This window comes from Bos indicus, chromosome 7 (assembly GCF_029378745.1).
Source record: "Bos indicus isolate NIAB-ARS_2022 breed Sahiwal x Tharparkar chromosome 7, NIAB-ARS_B.indTharparkar_mat_pri_1.0, whole genome shotgun sequence".
Lineage (NCBI taxonomy): Eukaryota > Metazoa > Chordata > Mammalia > Artiodactyla > Bovidae > Bos > Bos indicus.
The window spans coordinates 65,790,089-65,802,496 of NC_091766.1; the positions used below are offsets into that span (position 1 = coordinate 65,790,089).

Genomic DNA, 12,408 nt, shown 5'->3' on the forward strand with positions numbered 1-12,408 from the left:
TAGGAAATACAGGAAAGAGTGAACTGAATTATAAGTCACCACAAAGAATTAACTACACAAGTCCAAAATGTAGAATATGCTAGAAAACAACTTACCTGCAATCTTCAAATTGAAAAGGCAATGTTATGGAAAGAAGTGGGGGACTATTCTATAATAAGAGACTAAAGAGACATAAAAAAATACAATGTGTGACCTCTGATTGAAAAAAGGTTTTAAAAAAAATTGCTAGAAAAACATTTTTGGCTCAACTGAGGAAATTTGTATACGCACAGGATATTATATCATATTATGGATTACTGCTAATTTTTGTTATGTGTACCAAAAGTATGGCAAAATGTTAACAACTGGTAACTCAAGACGGAACAAACAGAGATGTTCTTTATTCTAAGCTTTTAACATTCTTGAAAGTGAAAGTGTTAGCCGCTCAGTCCTGTCTAACCCTTTGTAACCTCATGGACTGCAGGCCGCCAGGCTCCTCTGTCCATGGAATTCTACACTCAACAATACTGGAGTGGTAGCCATTTCCTTCTCCAGGGGATCTTCCCAACCAGGGATCAAACCCGGGTCTCCCACATTACAGGCAGATTCTTTATGGTCTTAGCCACCAGGGAAGCCCATATAAATATCAGTCATTCAGTTGTGTCTGACTCTTTGCAACCCTATAGACTAGCCCACCATGCTTCTCTGTCCAAATACTATAGTGGGTAGCCATTCTGTTCTCCAGGGGATCTTCCCAATTCAGGGATCAAACCTGGGTCTCCTGCATTGCAAGCAGATTCTTTACCATCTGAGCCACCAGGGAAGCCCCTATGTATAACTTAACATTCTTGGATGCCTGAAAACTTTTGTAAAAAAAATGTTGAGGGAAAACAAAAGCAAATGTTTTCCTGAAAAAAAAAACAAAAACAAAAACAAAAAAAAAACTTCAGTAGTATTCACAGGTCAGATGGGCTGAACCATCACTATCACCTGAAAAAATGTTTTAAAAATAAAATTCTGAGTTCTAAGCCCCAGTCTCAGAGTCAGAATCTTAAAGATGCTTCCCAGTCTTACTATGATAAACATCTGGGTCTATGAACTCAAAATGAACTCACTAACATTTTGGTCAATGGGTTAAATAAATATCATCTATTTCTTACTTGTTGGAGTAGGTGTCGTACAATCCCACTTTTCCATCATCAGTTCCAAAAGCTAAGCAGCCTTCCTTGGTCGGGTGCCAGCACAGCTACAAAGAAATACGAAGAAAGGGGCACTGTTAAGGGATTCATTAGGTTATACTTTATCGTTCAACTGAAAAAATTTCTTGCTCTTGGTGTCTTCTAATTTTAAAAGTAACAAATTCTCATTATTTAAAAGAGAAATAGTATTAAAAATAAAGTCACTTGTAATTTCACTATCCAAAACACCCCACTGTGAGCTCTGTATCTTTCTAGAAATTTTTTGTGAGTAAACTTCATATATAATTAAAAAACAAAAATAGGATCAAATGTTTAAATGATGTGCGTGATAGATTGTTGGGTGGGGAGTAAAAGATTCCAGAACAATTTAGAAAATATGGTTCTATTATTAATTAACAAAGCTTGGAAAGATATATCAACAGTGGTTCTTTGGATTATGGACGCGGGAGAATAGACTCAAGGGTGGAAAAGAAAACATTTTTGCTTTCCTCACTTCTGTACTGTGGGTTTTTTTAGAATCACAAACATTATTATTCCCCATGTGGTTATATTATAATTTAATGTACCTCCTATGAATGCACACACATCCAGGTTATTTTAAATTTCTTACTATTAGAAAACAAGGTGACTTAATTTTATAAAACAAAGCTAAATTTCTGAATTAGGAGGTAATGCGTTTGGTTAGGGAGGGTCCCTGTGCTTTCCCAGTTTCAAATTGCATCAAAAATACTCTTGAAGTATAAATTCCCTATAGAGTTCATTTGTGTGAATAGGTATTCTCTAAGAGAGAATTAGTTATTTGAAAACAGTGTATGGCAAGTTCAAAGAACGCATCCTTACCGCTGTAACCTTGGACTTGACACCTTGCCAAAAATGTTTCACATCATAGTTGTTCTTTATGGAGAGTGTATTCCATACGCGGATCATGCCATCCCCGACGCCTATCGCTAAGCAGCCTGTGTCCACAGGAGAGAAAGCCAGACTGTAGGCAAACCCACCGAGGGAAGGCAGGCTCCAGCAGCACTCCAGAGTGGCCATGTCCCAACATTTTACCTGAAAAGGTTAAGGGTTAGGGTCTTAATGAAGATCAGAGAAACAGGAAAACAATCATTTCAGACAGAATGGGCTCAATGAGTGCAGCAGGAGAATGTAACTTAACTATTCCAGTAGAAATTAGAAAAAAAAAAAAAGCAGTAAACTGTAGAGCTCAAAGGGATCTTGGAATACATTTATTCCCTAAGATGCCAAGTGAATTGAAGGCACACAATAAACTAGAACTCAGCCTTCCTGTTTCCCAGAGTCCAGTGGCCTTTCCACAGTATTATAGCATCGATAATCTCATTTGGTAAACTCAAAAAAAAAAAAAAAAGAAAGAAAAAAGATGACGATGGTCTCAGGACAGTGGAAGAATCACAGTTTATCTCAAAAAGCAAAATACGTTATCATATCCATTGGAAGAGGAGTGCTAAGTTTTTAATCTTCACTTGTTTATTTATTAACACAGTGACTTGGGAGAAAACAAAGTCTATCAAACAAGCTTTGATTACTGAAAAACAGTGAGGTTACTTAGATAAAGCCAATTCTCTCTTACAGAGACTCTGCCAAGAGCAGATGATTCTGCTACCTAAACTATATAGACAAGGATATTTTAAAGCTAAACCATAATGACCTCTCACATCCTTCCATGCACACATCTCTTCCTTATCGTATCTGCTTTAACAAAAAGACATCTTGGTTGTTCCTCCCCTTCCCTTTACTTCTCTACTGCTAATGTATTTAATGCTAGTCAGAAATAGTAACTTTGAAATTGGAACCTGGGGGCGAGGTGAGGTGTGAGAACTGATGATAGTTTGAAAAAGTCCTCTAATCCTATCTAAGTCATAAATCACCAATATACAGTATTGAATGCAAAATAAGCTGTTCTTACATCTCTGTCCATTGATATGGAAAGCAGCAGCTGTTTGTCATCTTCAGTTTGCAGAGGACATAAATTAAACACAATCCTTGAATGATTTTGCCCTTCTGATGAACCACTAAAGAGAGTATATTTCCGTCTCCAAGACTGAGTGAGATCCCATAGCAGCAGTTCACCTCTGTGAAGAAAAACAAGTAGCAGTTCTCTTTCATGAGCAATCTGAAAACAAGTGGTTTTGGGCCAGAGTGTGGGCCCTCAGCTGCAAAACACTTTCTGTTCATTGTTCCTTTAAGGAGGGACAAATTACATATTCTAAAACAGATGCAAAACCAAAAGAAATTATTGCCTATGGTGAGGAGAACCAAGCAGAGAAGACATAGGTGGAAAGGGAGCTCTGGAGTTCGCTGGTGGTCTAGTAGTTAGGACTCTGCTTTCGCTGTAGTTGCCTGATTTGGTCAGGGAACTGAGATCCTGCAAGCTACATGGTGTGGCTAAAATTTTTAAAAAGGAGCTTTATTATATCCTTTCATGCTTTTTGAACCATGCAAATGTACTAGACTACCTTCTGAACAGATTTTCCTAATAGCTTTAATTATAAAATGCCACCATAATTTGCATAACCACAAAGGCTTTAAGATATATGTCTGCTTTGGAGCAGGGTGGGTAGTAGCATCACTACTAACACTTTGGGAGATTCCTATATGCTCTACCTGTATTACCTCATTTAAAAGCAGGGACCTTGTCTGTTAAATTCACTTGTCATCGCAAGCAACTAGAAACAGGTGCTCGATAAATTTTGCTTAACGAATGGTCATAATCATCCTAAGAGAAAGGAAACACTATAACCGCCCCTTTATTCATGTGACGTCACTGAAGCTCAGAAAAGTGAAGGATCTTGCTTATGAATAGCTGGTAAGTAATAGACTGATTCTGAAATCTGCCTGACTTTAGAGTCCACACTTAACAAGCAGGCTGTACTTATTTGATCTTTTCATAACTCTTTTTAGACAGCACAGGTATTAATTCCATGACTTTTCCATTACAAATGGCCCATCATAATACAATGGGCCATTATTATATATTAATATAATGGGCTTCTTAGCCACTGCTGTCTACATCTTCTGTGTCTAGAAAGAGAAGCCTAGGAATTCCTGAGACCAGAGAGGAAAACAAAATGTGTTAGAGAGCATGACCAAAAAAAAAAAAACTTACCCAAAACAGCTGGATACCAGCTGAGTTGGCTGATCCTTGGGCCAATGGAGTGTCAACCAAAGGCGCTCTTTAACAGTTGGGTCTACACCCCCTCCTCTTCTTTTAAGAAAGGGCAGTTTCAAAGTCATCACCCCTGCAGATTAAAAGAAGTTCCATGGACAGTCAAGACACACACTCAGGATAATAAGACAGTAAAAACGCTTTTTTTTTTTTTTTTTAGTAAAAAAGCTTTTACTGGATTGATAGAAGTTATATCACAAGGGAAATGTCAAATATTAGTCTTACCTCGGCCTCTAGAGCAGCTCCAGATCCGAATGGTCTGGTCTTTGCTCCCAGTGGCTAAGTAGCAGCCTTTTGTTACTGGAGTTTGTGTTATAACTTTCCCATTGGGCATTTCAGGTTCTTCTAGGATAGAGATGGTAATTTTGTTTTTAATTTGCATTAAAAATGCACTCATTAAAGAAAAAACTAGTTTGCAAGGGTTCCTGTAACTATCATTTTCATAGATTTGATCTGTAAAATCTAGTTTTAAATGTAATTCAAATGACACTATTCTACCCACTTGGTTCTTTGGGTCTAAAGAGTACTGAACCCTCTTAAATCATCTCTACCTGAATTTTCCTCTTGATTTATGGATAAACAGTCTTCACCCGACAGGGGACACCAGGCTATGGAATGGATCTCATCATCGTGGCCTCGAAGCCTGTGCATAACTTCTCCTTTCTTGCTGATGTCAATTATAACCACTATGCCATCCTTGTAGCTAAAAAACAAGGTTAGAAATATTGCTAAAAAATACAGACTGTCTTTCTAGGAAACTTTTGGCTCAGGAGTTATTGTGCATTTCTACAAGTTAAGTGCATTGAGGGGAGGGAGGAAAGAGAGCAGGAATACTTTTGTTGTGTCCTTTTTCCGAAGTATACTTATTTCATATTTTGATCAAATGGCCAAATTCCTGATACTATGTTATACTATGCATGTTGCCCAGCATGAAGGTCGACAGCAGAGCATGCTTGTGCTCGAGGGAAACGTGAAAGAAAAGTAGTCCTGAAAGGGGCCAGCAATCCCCCTAACTGGAAATGAATTTGTCCTAATACACTAAAAATATCTTTTTACTTTTACAAGTGATCTTACTTTTCTAACAAAAGCTGCAGAATTCTAACCTGTAGATCTGGGTATTTCAAGACTCATTTTTTTTTAATTTAGAAGAAATTGAGAAATTCTAATAGTTTTTTTCTTTAAATGATGAAGTATTTCAGACACAATAAAGAAATATCTACTCTCTAGCTTAAGGAGGAAAAAAAAAACAACTTTGCAGTACAGTTGAAATCCTCTGTATATCTCATCCCAATCAAAATTTTCTCCCTGTCTTCCACAGAGGTAAACTGCTATTCCTGAATCTTGTGTTACATCAGTTCTAGACTTCCTTTGTATATATATATTCCTAAATAAGATACAAAATTACTTTCTACATTTAAAAGCTTCATATAAATGGTAACATGTTGTTTATTTTTCTGTAGCTTGCTTTTTTCCACTCATTCTTTTTGTGAGTCATCCATGTTGACATGGATGTAACTCTAGTCCCTGATCAGTCATTTATACTATTGCATAGTATTCCAGTGTATGAATATACTTCAAGTTTAGTTACTCATTTTCCTTTTGAAAGGCTCTCACTTTTTTTTTTTACTGTTACAAACATAAAATGCTATTAATAATCTTATTATTATAAAATTTTTTTTTTAATTTTTCTTTCGCGCCGCCACCGCCCCCCGGCCCCCCGGCCCCCGCCTCTACCGCGCGGCCCCTCAGTGCAGCGCTCTGACCGCTCCCCCACGTGCTCGGCCGGGCCAGGAGAACACAGACACATTAAATACCGAGGATGCGCGGCGACGTGCCCGCGGCGCCTATAAAATTTTAAAATATATAATAATCTTAATAATCTTATCACACACTTAAGACAGTTTCAGGTTTGATGTCTAGTAACAGAACTGCCAGAATGTTAGTCACATTTTTGCTTTACTAGAAGGTGCAAAATTGGTCTCCATAGTGGGCATACCTGTTTTCCTATACACTAGATAATCCTACAGCTCTATTTCTCTCTTTATTAAAAAAATATTTTTTCCCAATTACAACTTTATTAAAAAAAATAAAATCATAGAATATATCAAATCTTTGAAGATACAGACTTTGAAAACCATCAAGTTATGTAACCTAACAACAGACATGTGATCAAGCTATTTTGTAATTTCAATCAAGACTTCAGGGACTAATCACTGTTTTGAAGAGCATTTAGAAACAAATTATTTTGATTCAATCCTGTTTGACTGTTTGAAAGACTCACCTCTTCTTGTGAATTTCTGCTCATCTTTCAAGGTCAGTTTGATTTACCCTTCTCTGACCCCTGCCTACCACCCTTTCTGCTCTGTCTCTTGGACCCTCACCACAACGCTCCCATTTCATGGAGACCTCCGATCACAGACCCTTCCCATTTTCAGTGTTACTCATGCACACCTGTCTTCCTGTTCATCCCTGCATGCAGAGCAGATTCATGATCCATCATTATAATCACTCCTTAAATAAAATCCTTATCTCCTTTGTTCCCCCTTTTTCTCAGGGGTATTTACTCCACAAAACCCCAAACCTGATTGAATCCAACCACCTCCTTTCTCAATCAGTTTGAGTAGTTTACTTAAAATTCACGATCATGATCCTCGGCTTGACACTCAACCAGGACCACGGGACCTGCAATTCCCATCAGAAAGTTCATTTTCCTGTTCTCTGAGATGACTCTTCATACCCTCTTCCTGCATCCAGCTCCTGCCCCACTCTGAACTTGACTTGTGCCTCACAAAAAATCAGAAGCCATCAGATTGAAACACCCTTCTCTTCCAAGCAGATCTGTGAAACTACTTACACCTATTTCCACATTCTCAGCTGGTTCCTTTTACTTGTGTCTGGAGCTAATTCCCTCTTGACTTCTCATTATCACTCCTGTATTCATCACTGTTCACCCCTGCAACAGACTCCCCCTCTTCTGCCTCATTTCCATCAGCATAGAAACATGCCTTTGTTATTTTCCATTTAATGCTCCCTTGACCTCCATATACCTCCTCTGGCTTCATGTCTACATACACACTGTTGCAACAGAGTTTGTGGAGAAGTTGTCTCCATGTGTATCTATCTACCCCACCTCCAAGTGTCTTGAATTCTCTCCTGTTGGACTTTCTCCTCTTAGATGCTTATGCTTATGTCTCATCTTTAAACTAGACAGAATGGACATCTTTGAGAGAGAAGTAAATGGAGCAGTAAGGGAGAGAGGACTGCCTACTGAGGCAGCTCATGTGAAGACAACCTTGATGATCACAGGGGAGACGGATCCCAATGCCACACTGCTTTCCCAATTGAGTGGAAGAGCTGAGAATCAGAGCAGAGCTGAGTCATTTGAGCCTATGGGAATAAATGTTATTAATATAACCAAGGGTAAGTACAGAGGAGTAAAAGGTGAAAGAGGACATTTCTGACATTTGGAGATTCACTGAAGAAGTCAGGTATGAAGAATAAGGAAAGTACAGTATCACAGAAACCAGGGAAACAAAAATACAGTGAGGAGCTGAAGGTCACAGGAATAATGATACTAGGGGTGCAGGGAGAGTGGTTAATACCTGTAAATTGTTTCCTGTGAGGAATAAAGGGATAGGAGAAGGTAAAGAAAATACAAAATAACATCATAAAAATAAATTATTAGTGCAGATGGCACAGTACTCACCCAATGGCTACTAAATCTTCATGATGAGGCGAGCAAGTAAGACAGAAAATTGTCCTAGGTTCTATAAAGAGGTGCTGGCTGTCATTTCTGTTAAGCCAGTAACAGAAAACTACTCCTTTTTCATCTCCAGATACTATCAGATCCTTTACTCGAGGAGACCAATGCAATGCTGATATTGTATGCTTTAAAACAAAGGAAAGATATATTTGCTTCTCATTTGTTATTGCTTAATTTTCACTTAGTTTTTAATCTGTATAATGCTAGGCATATTATAGGTACTTAATAAATACTGTTAGGACCACCCATATAGCAATATTATATTATAATCAAATGATAGGAGAATTCAGGCTAAGAATGATTAAATTTTTTTCTTCCTTTGTAGATTAATGCAAAATTCTTCCTAAGATTAACTGAGTTCTTTTCTCTATTTTCTAGGCAGGTATATCAATTAACCATCTAGTTTCAAAATAAGTTTCACTCACAGTTTATATCAGGAGTCTTTTTCGTGTAAAGAGCCAGAGAGTAAATATGTTAGATTGTGTGGGCCATACTGTCTCTGTTTTAACTCTCAATCCTGCCATTGTAGCCTGCAAGTGGCAGGAGTTAAAATTGTAGGCAATACTAAAATGAACGGCTGTGACTGCATCCCAGTGAAACAATTTGCAAAAGCAGGCAGCAGTGCAGTTTGTTGACCTCTGATTTATACGTATTTCCTTCCAAAAAATTTTTGAAGTACCTTTACAATATATACCTTCTGATCTAATGAACAAACACAATTATAAAAGTTACCTTATCTATATATTATATCAATTTTATTATATATTTAATGTTTAATATATATTTATAATAATGTTTCTATATTTTTAAAATTATAAAAGTTAACTTAGCACAGAGGAGCTAGCAAAACTATACTTGAAGCAGGAGAACTCTGACACAGATACATATTCATAGTCTGAGAAACCAGTAAGTCATGGTACCTGATGGAGTGCATGTTCCGTCACAACTGTTTTTGTCCCTACATCCCAGATTTTCACAGTCCCATCATCGGAGCTGGTGGCGCAGAGGTTGTATTGACCCGGGTGATGACAAAACGTGAAGCCAGACACCTTTTCCGTGTGTCCCACCAACTCGCCTATGACTTCAAGCAAAACCAGGCTGCAGGTTAGAGAGCTACCTAAGATTCCTGCCAGCATCTTTACTGTTGTTGGTGACTGCGGCCTCACTTATTCCATGGAATAACAAAAATATCCAGAAACCCACAATTAGAAACCTCAAGTGCAGATATTGGCTTTGCCATCTGACTTCAGACAAGTCGTTTTATCTCCTTGGGACTCAGTTTTTTTAACTGTAAAATACGTTCATATCGCTTGATGTGCCTAGTTCTCAGGCTGAGGAGCAGCTCCAATGAATGTAAAAAGGATTTGTATTTAGATCTGGCTATAAGTCTTTAGGAAGTATCTGGCTTGCCGTATCCCAAGGCATAACCAAAACCTAGCTGGAGCCTGGAAGCATTCGGCTCAAGTCATTTATCTTACAGAAGTGAGTATCATATATTTGCAGAATCTCGCTTAGGGCCTGGAGCTGTAGAAAGCAAGGCCTAGGCGTTATAAATACCTGGAAAGACACACGGATAACTTTTTAGTTAGCGGATGCACGCTGAGAGAGCCAGGAGGCGGGACCGCTCAGCCACAGCGTGGTGTAGAGCTCAGCCTTGGAGACCCGGACACAACTCAGTTTAGACAACTATGAACAGACCCTTCTCTCTGCCCGAGCCTCAGTTTCCCCATCTACGGCGGGGTGGGGTGGCTAGATACGCCCTCCTGGCGCCCTCGGGGAACGCAGTTAGTGCAGGTAGGTTGGGGTCAAGAGGTGGGGACTTACCTCGAAATGGGGGCGTCCCTGGGATCGCGTCCGCGCCCGGGCCCACGCGGACAAGGAAGACCGAAGTCCGCGCCGCGAAGCCGAAGAGGCCCCCGGGCACGGCATCGCTGCATCGGGAGCAGTACCAGTTAGGGGAGGGCGGCAACGTGCGCGGTTCCTGTCCCATAATCACCGGCAACCAGGGGTGAAGGAAGCAACCACTGGGGCAGACCGTTCGTAGCCCCACGCTGGATCCGGGGAGGGGGCGGGGTTAACTCGGAGCCCGCCGCTACGGCGCGCGCGAAGGTCCAGACCTCACGGCGCGCTCGACTCCTGCCGCCTCGAACCTGGGAGAGGCGGGGCCCCGGGTTGCCGTCGGCTTCCCAGCTCCTCCTGGAGGGTCTGGTACGGCTGGAGCCTAGTTAGGCAGAGGTTGTGCTGTGTGCTTAGTCGCTCAGTCGTGTCCGACTCCTTGCAACCCCGTGGAGTGTGCAGCCCGCCAGGCTCCTCTGTCCATGGAAATCTCCAGGCAAGAATACTGGAGTGAGTTGTCAAGCCCCCCTCCAGGGGATCTTCCCAACTCAGGAATCCAACCCAGGTTTCTCCTTTGCAGGCGGATTCTTTACCGTCTGAGCCACCGAGGAAGCCCAGCCCAGAGGTTAGGTATTCTCATTAACGACAGCAAAGAAAGTTAATTAAGAGGTTAGACTGATGGAGTCACCTCCCCGCCCTGCTAGTTTATTCTCTGCCGTGCTAGCTCTGGAGATGCTTTAAAAGTATCTACAAGAAGCCAACTAAGAAAAAGGTAAAAATTCTAATCAGAAATCAAAAACAAGGGTTTTTGTAACTGGGTGGAAATTCTAGCTCTGGGTTTTGATACTCAAGGAGAAGCAGAATAGAGTAACCCTCTTTTGATGTGATTAAGTACCAACTCTATGAAGGAACAGTGTTAAATGCTGTGGAGAAAAAAGAACCAGTTTCCTTCCACCTCAAACAGCCTAAAATGCTCCGTTTATGCACTTATTCTTCTTTGTATTGCTTGTTTGCATTGGGTATCTTCAACTCTTGAATATGTAGCAAAGGAAACCTGAACTATCTATGCTACTGAAGAGAAATTTTATATGTATATATATAACTTACTTATTTGGATGTGGGAAGGAACACTAAACTTTGGTGGCACTGAAGCCTAGATGGTTTTTAGCCACTGTTGTTTTTACCAGTTATTATCTGAGAGATTTTGGCCTATCATAAATCTTTTCCCCCTCGATTGACCCCTGTTTTTGCCAGTTATTATGTGAGAGACTTTAACCTATTATAAATCTTTTTCCCTAGGTTGACCACTGTTTTTACCAGTTATTATCTCAGGGACTTTAACCTGTCATAAATCTTTTTTCTCAGCTGAAGAAGTAAGATCATGATCCAGATCTTGTTGGGTTGGATCTAGCTGTGAGGAGTACATGAGATTTAGTGAAGTGCCTGCTGGCTATGTATAGTAGCTAGTGCCTGCTGAACATCAACTCTTAACTCTTGGAGGTAAACCTGAAGATTAGCATCATACTTAGTATTTGAACCGTTTGTTCCTTCTTTTTATTTATTTATTGAAGTGTAGTGGATTTACAATAGTAATTTCAAGTGTATAACAGTGGTTAACAATTTTTGAAGATTAACTCCATGATCTTCACGACCCAGATAATCATGATCATGTGATCACTGACCTAGAGCCAGACATCCTGGAATGTGAAGTCAAGTGGGGCTTAGGAAGCATCACTACGAACAAAGCTAGTGGAGGTGAGGGAATTCCAGTTGAGCTATTTCAAATCCTAAAAGATGATCCTGTGGAAGTGTTGCACTCAATATGCCAGCAAATTTGGAAAACTCAGCAGTGGCCACAGGACTGGAAAAGGTCAGTTTTCATTCCAATCCCTAAGAAAGGCAATGCTAAAGAATGCTCAAACTGCTGCACAGTTGTACTCATCTCACATGCTAGTAATGTTCAAAATTCTCTAAGCCAGGCTTCAACAATATGTGAACTGTGAACTTCCAGATGTTCAATCTGGTTTTAGAAAAGGGGAACAGAGATCAAATTGCCAACATCTGCTGGATTATCGAAAAAGCAAGAGAGTTCCAGAAAAGCATCTATTTCTGCTTTATTGACTATGCCAAAGCCTTTGACTGTGTGGATCACAATAAACTGTGGAAAATTCTGCAAGAGATGGGAATACCAGACCACCTGACCTGCCTCTTGAGAAACCTATATGCAGGTCAGGAAGCAACAGTTAGAACTGGACATGGAACAACAGACTGGTTCCAAATAGGAAAAGGAGTACGTCAAGGCTGTATATTGTCTCCCTGCTTATTGAACTTCTATGCAGAGTACATCATGAGAAACACTGGGCTGGATGAAGCACAAGCTGGAATCAAGATTGCTGGGAGAAATATCAATAACCTCAGATATGCAGATGACACAACCCTTGTGG

General features: G+C 40.0%; 1 protein-coding gene across 5 annotated transcripts in view; it reads right to left on the minus strand.

The window, feature by feature from the left end:
* GEMIN5 (gem nuclear organelle associated protein 5) overlaps nt 1-10,202 on the minus strand; it is a 43,900-nt gene extending 33,698 nt beyond the window's left edge. For 2 of the 5 annotated variants that reach the window (XM_019965293.2, XM_019965292.2), the window contains exons 1-9: nt 9,953-10,202; nt 9,049-9,209; nt 8,072-8,253; nt 4,917-5,068; nt 4,591-4,707; nt 4,306-4,438; nt 3,106-3,271; nt 2,019-2,231; nt 1,140-1,225 (exon numbers count right to left, since the gene is read on the minus strand). In XM_019965293.2, the coding sequence (XP_019820852.2) occupies nt 1,140-1,225; nt 2,019-2,231; nt 3,106-3,271; nt 4,306-4,438; nt 4,591-4,707; nt 4,917-5,068; nt 8,072-8,253; nt 9,049-9,209; nt 9,953-10,118 (1,376 nt within the window). In that variant the 5' untranslated portion in view covers nt 10,119-10,202. Of the gene's footprint in view, nt 1-1,139; nt 1,226-2,018; nt 2,232-3,105; nt 3,272-4,305; nt 4,439-4,590; nt 4,711-4,916; nt 5,069-8,071; nt 8,254-9,048; nt 9,210-9,952 lie in introns of all 5 variants that reach the window. The other 3 variants (XM_019965291.2, XM_019965290.2, XM_070793897.1) reach the window with 2 other exon arrangements.
* Between the last annotated feature and the right edge of the window lie 2,206 nt (nt 10,203-12,408).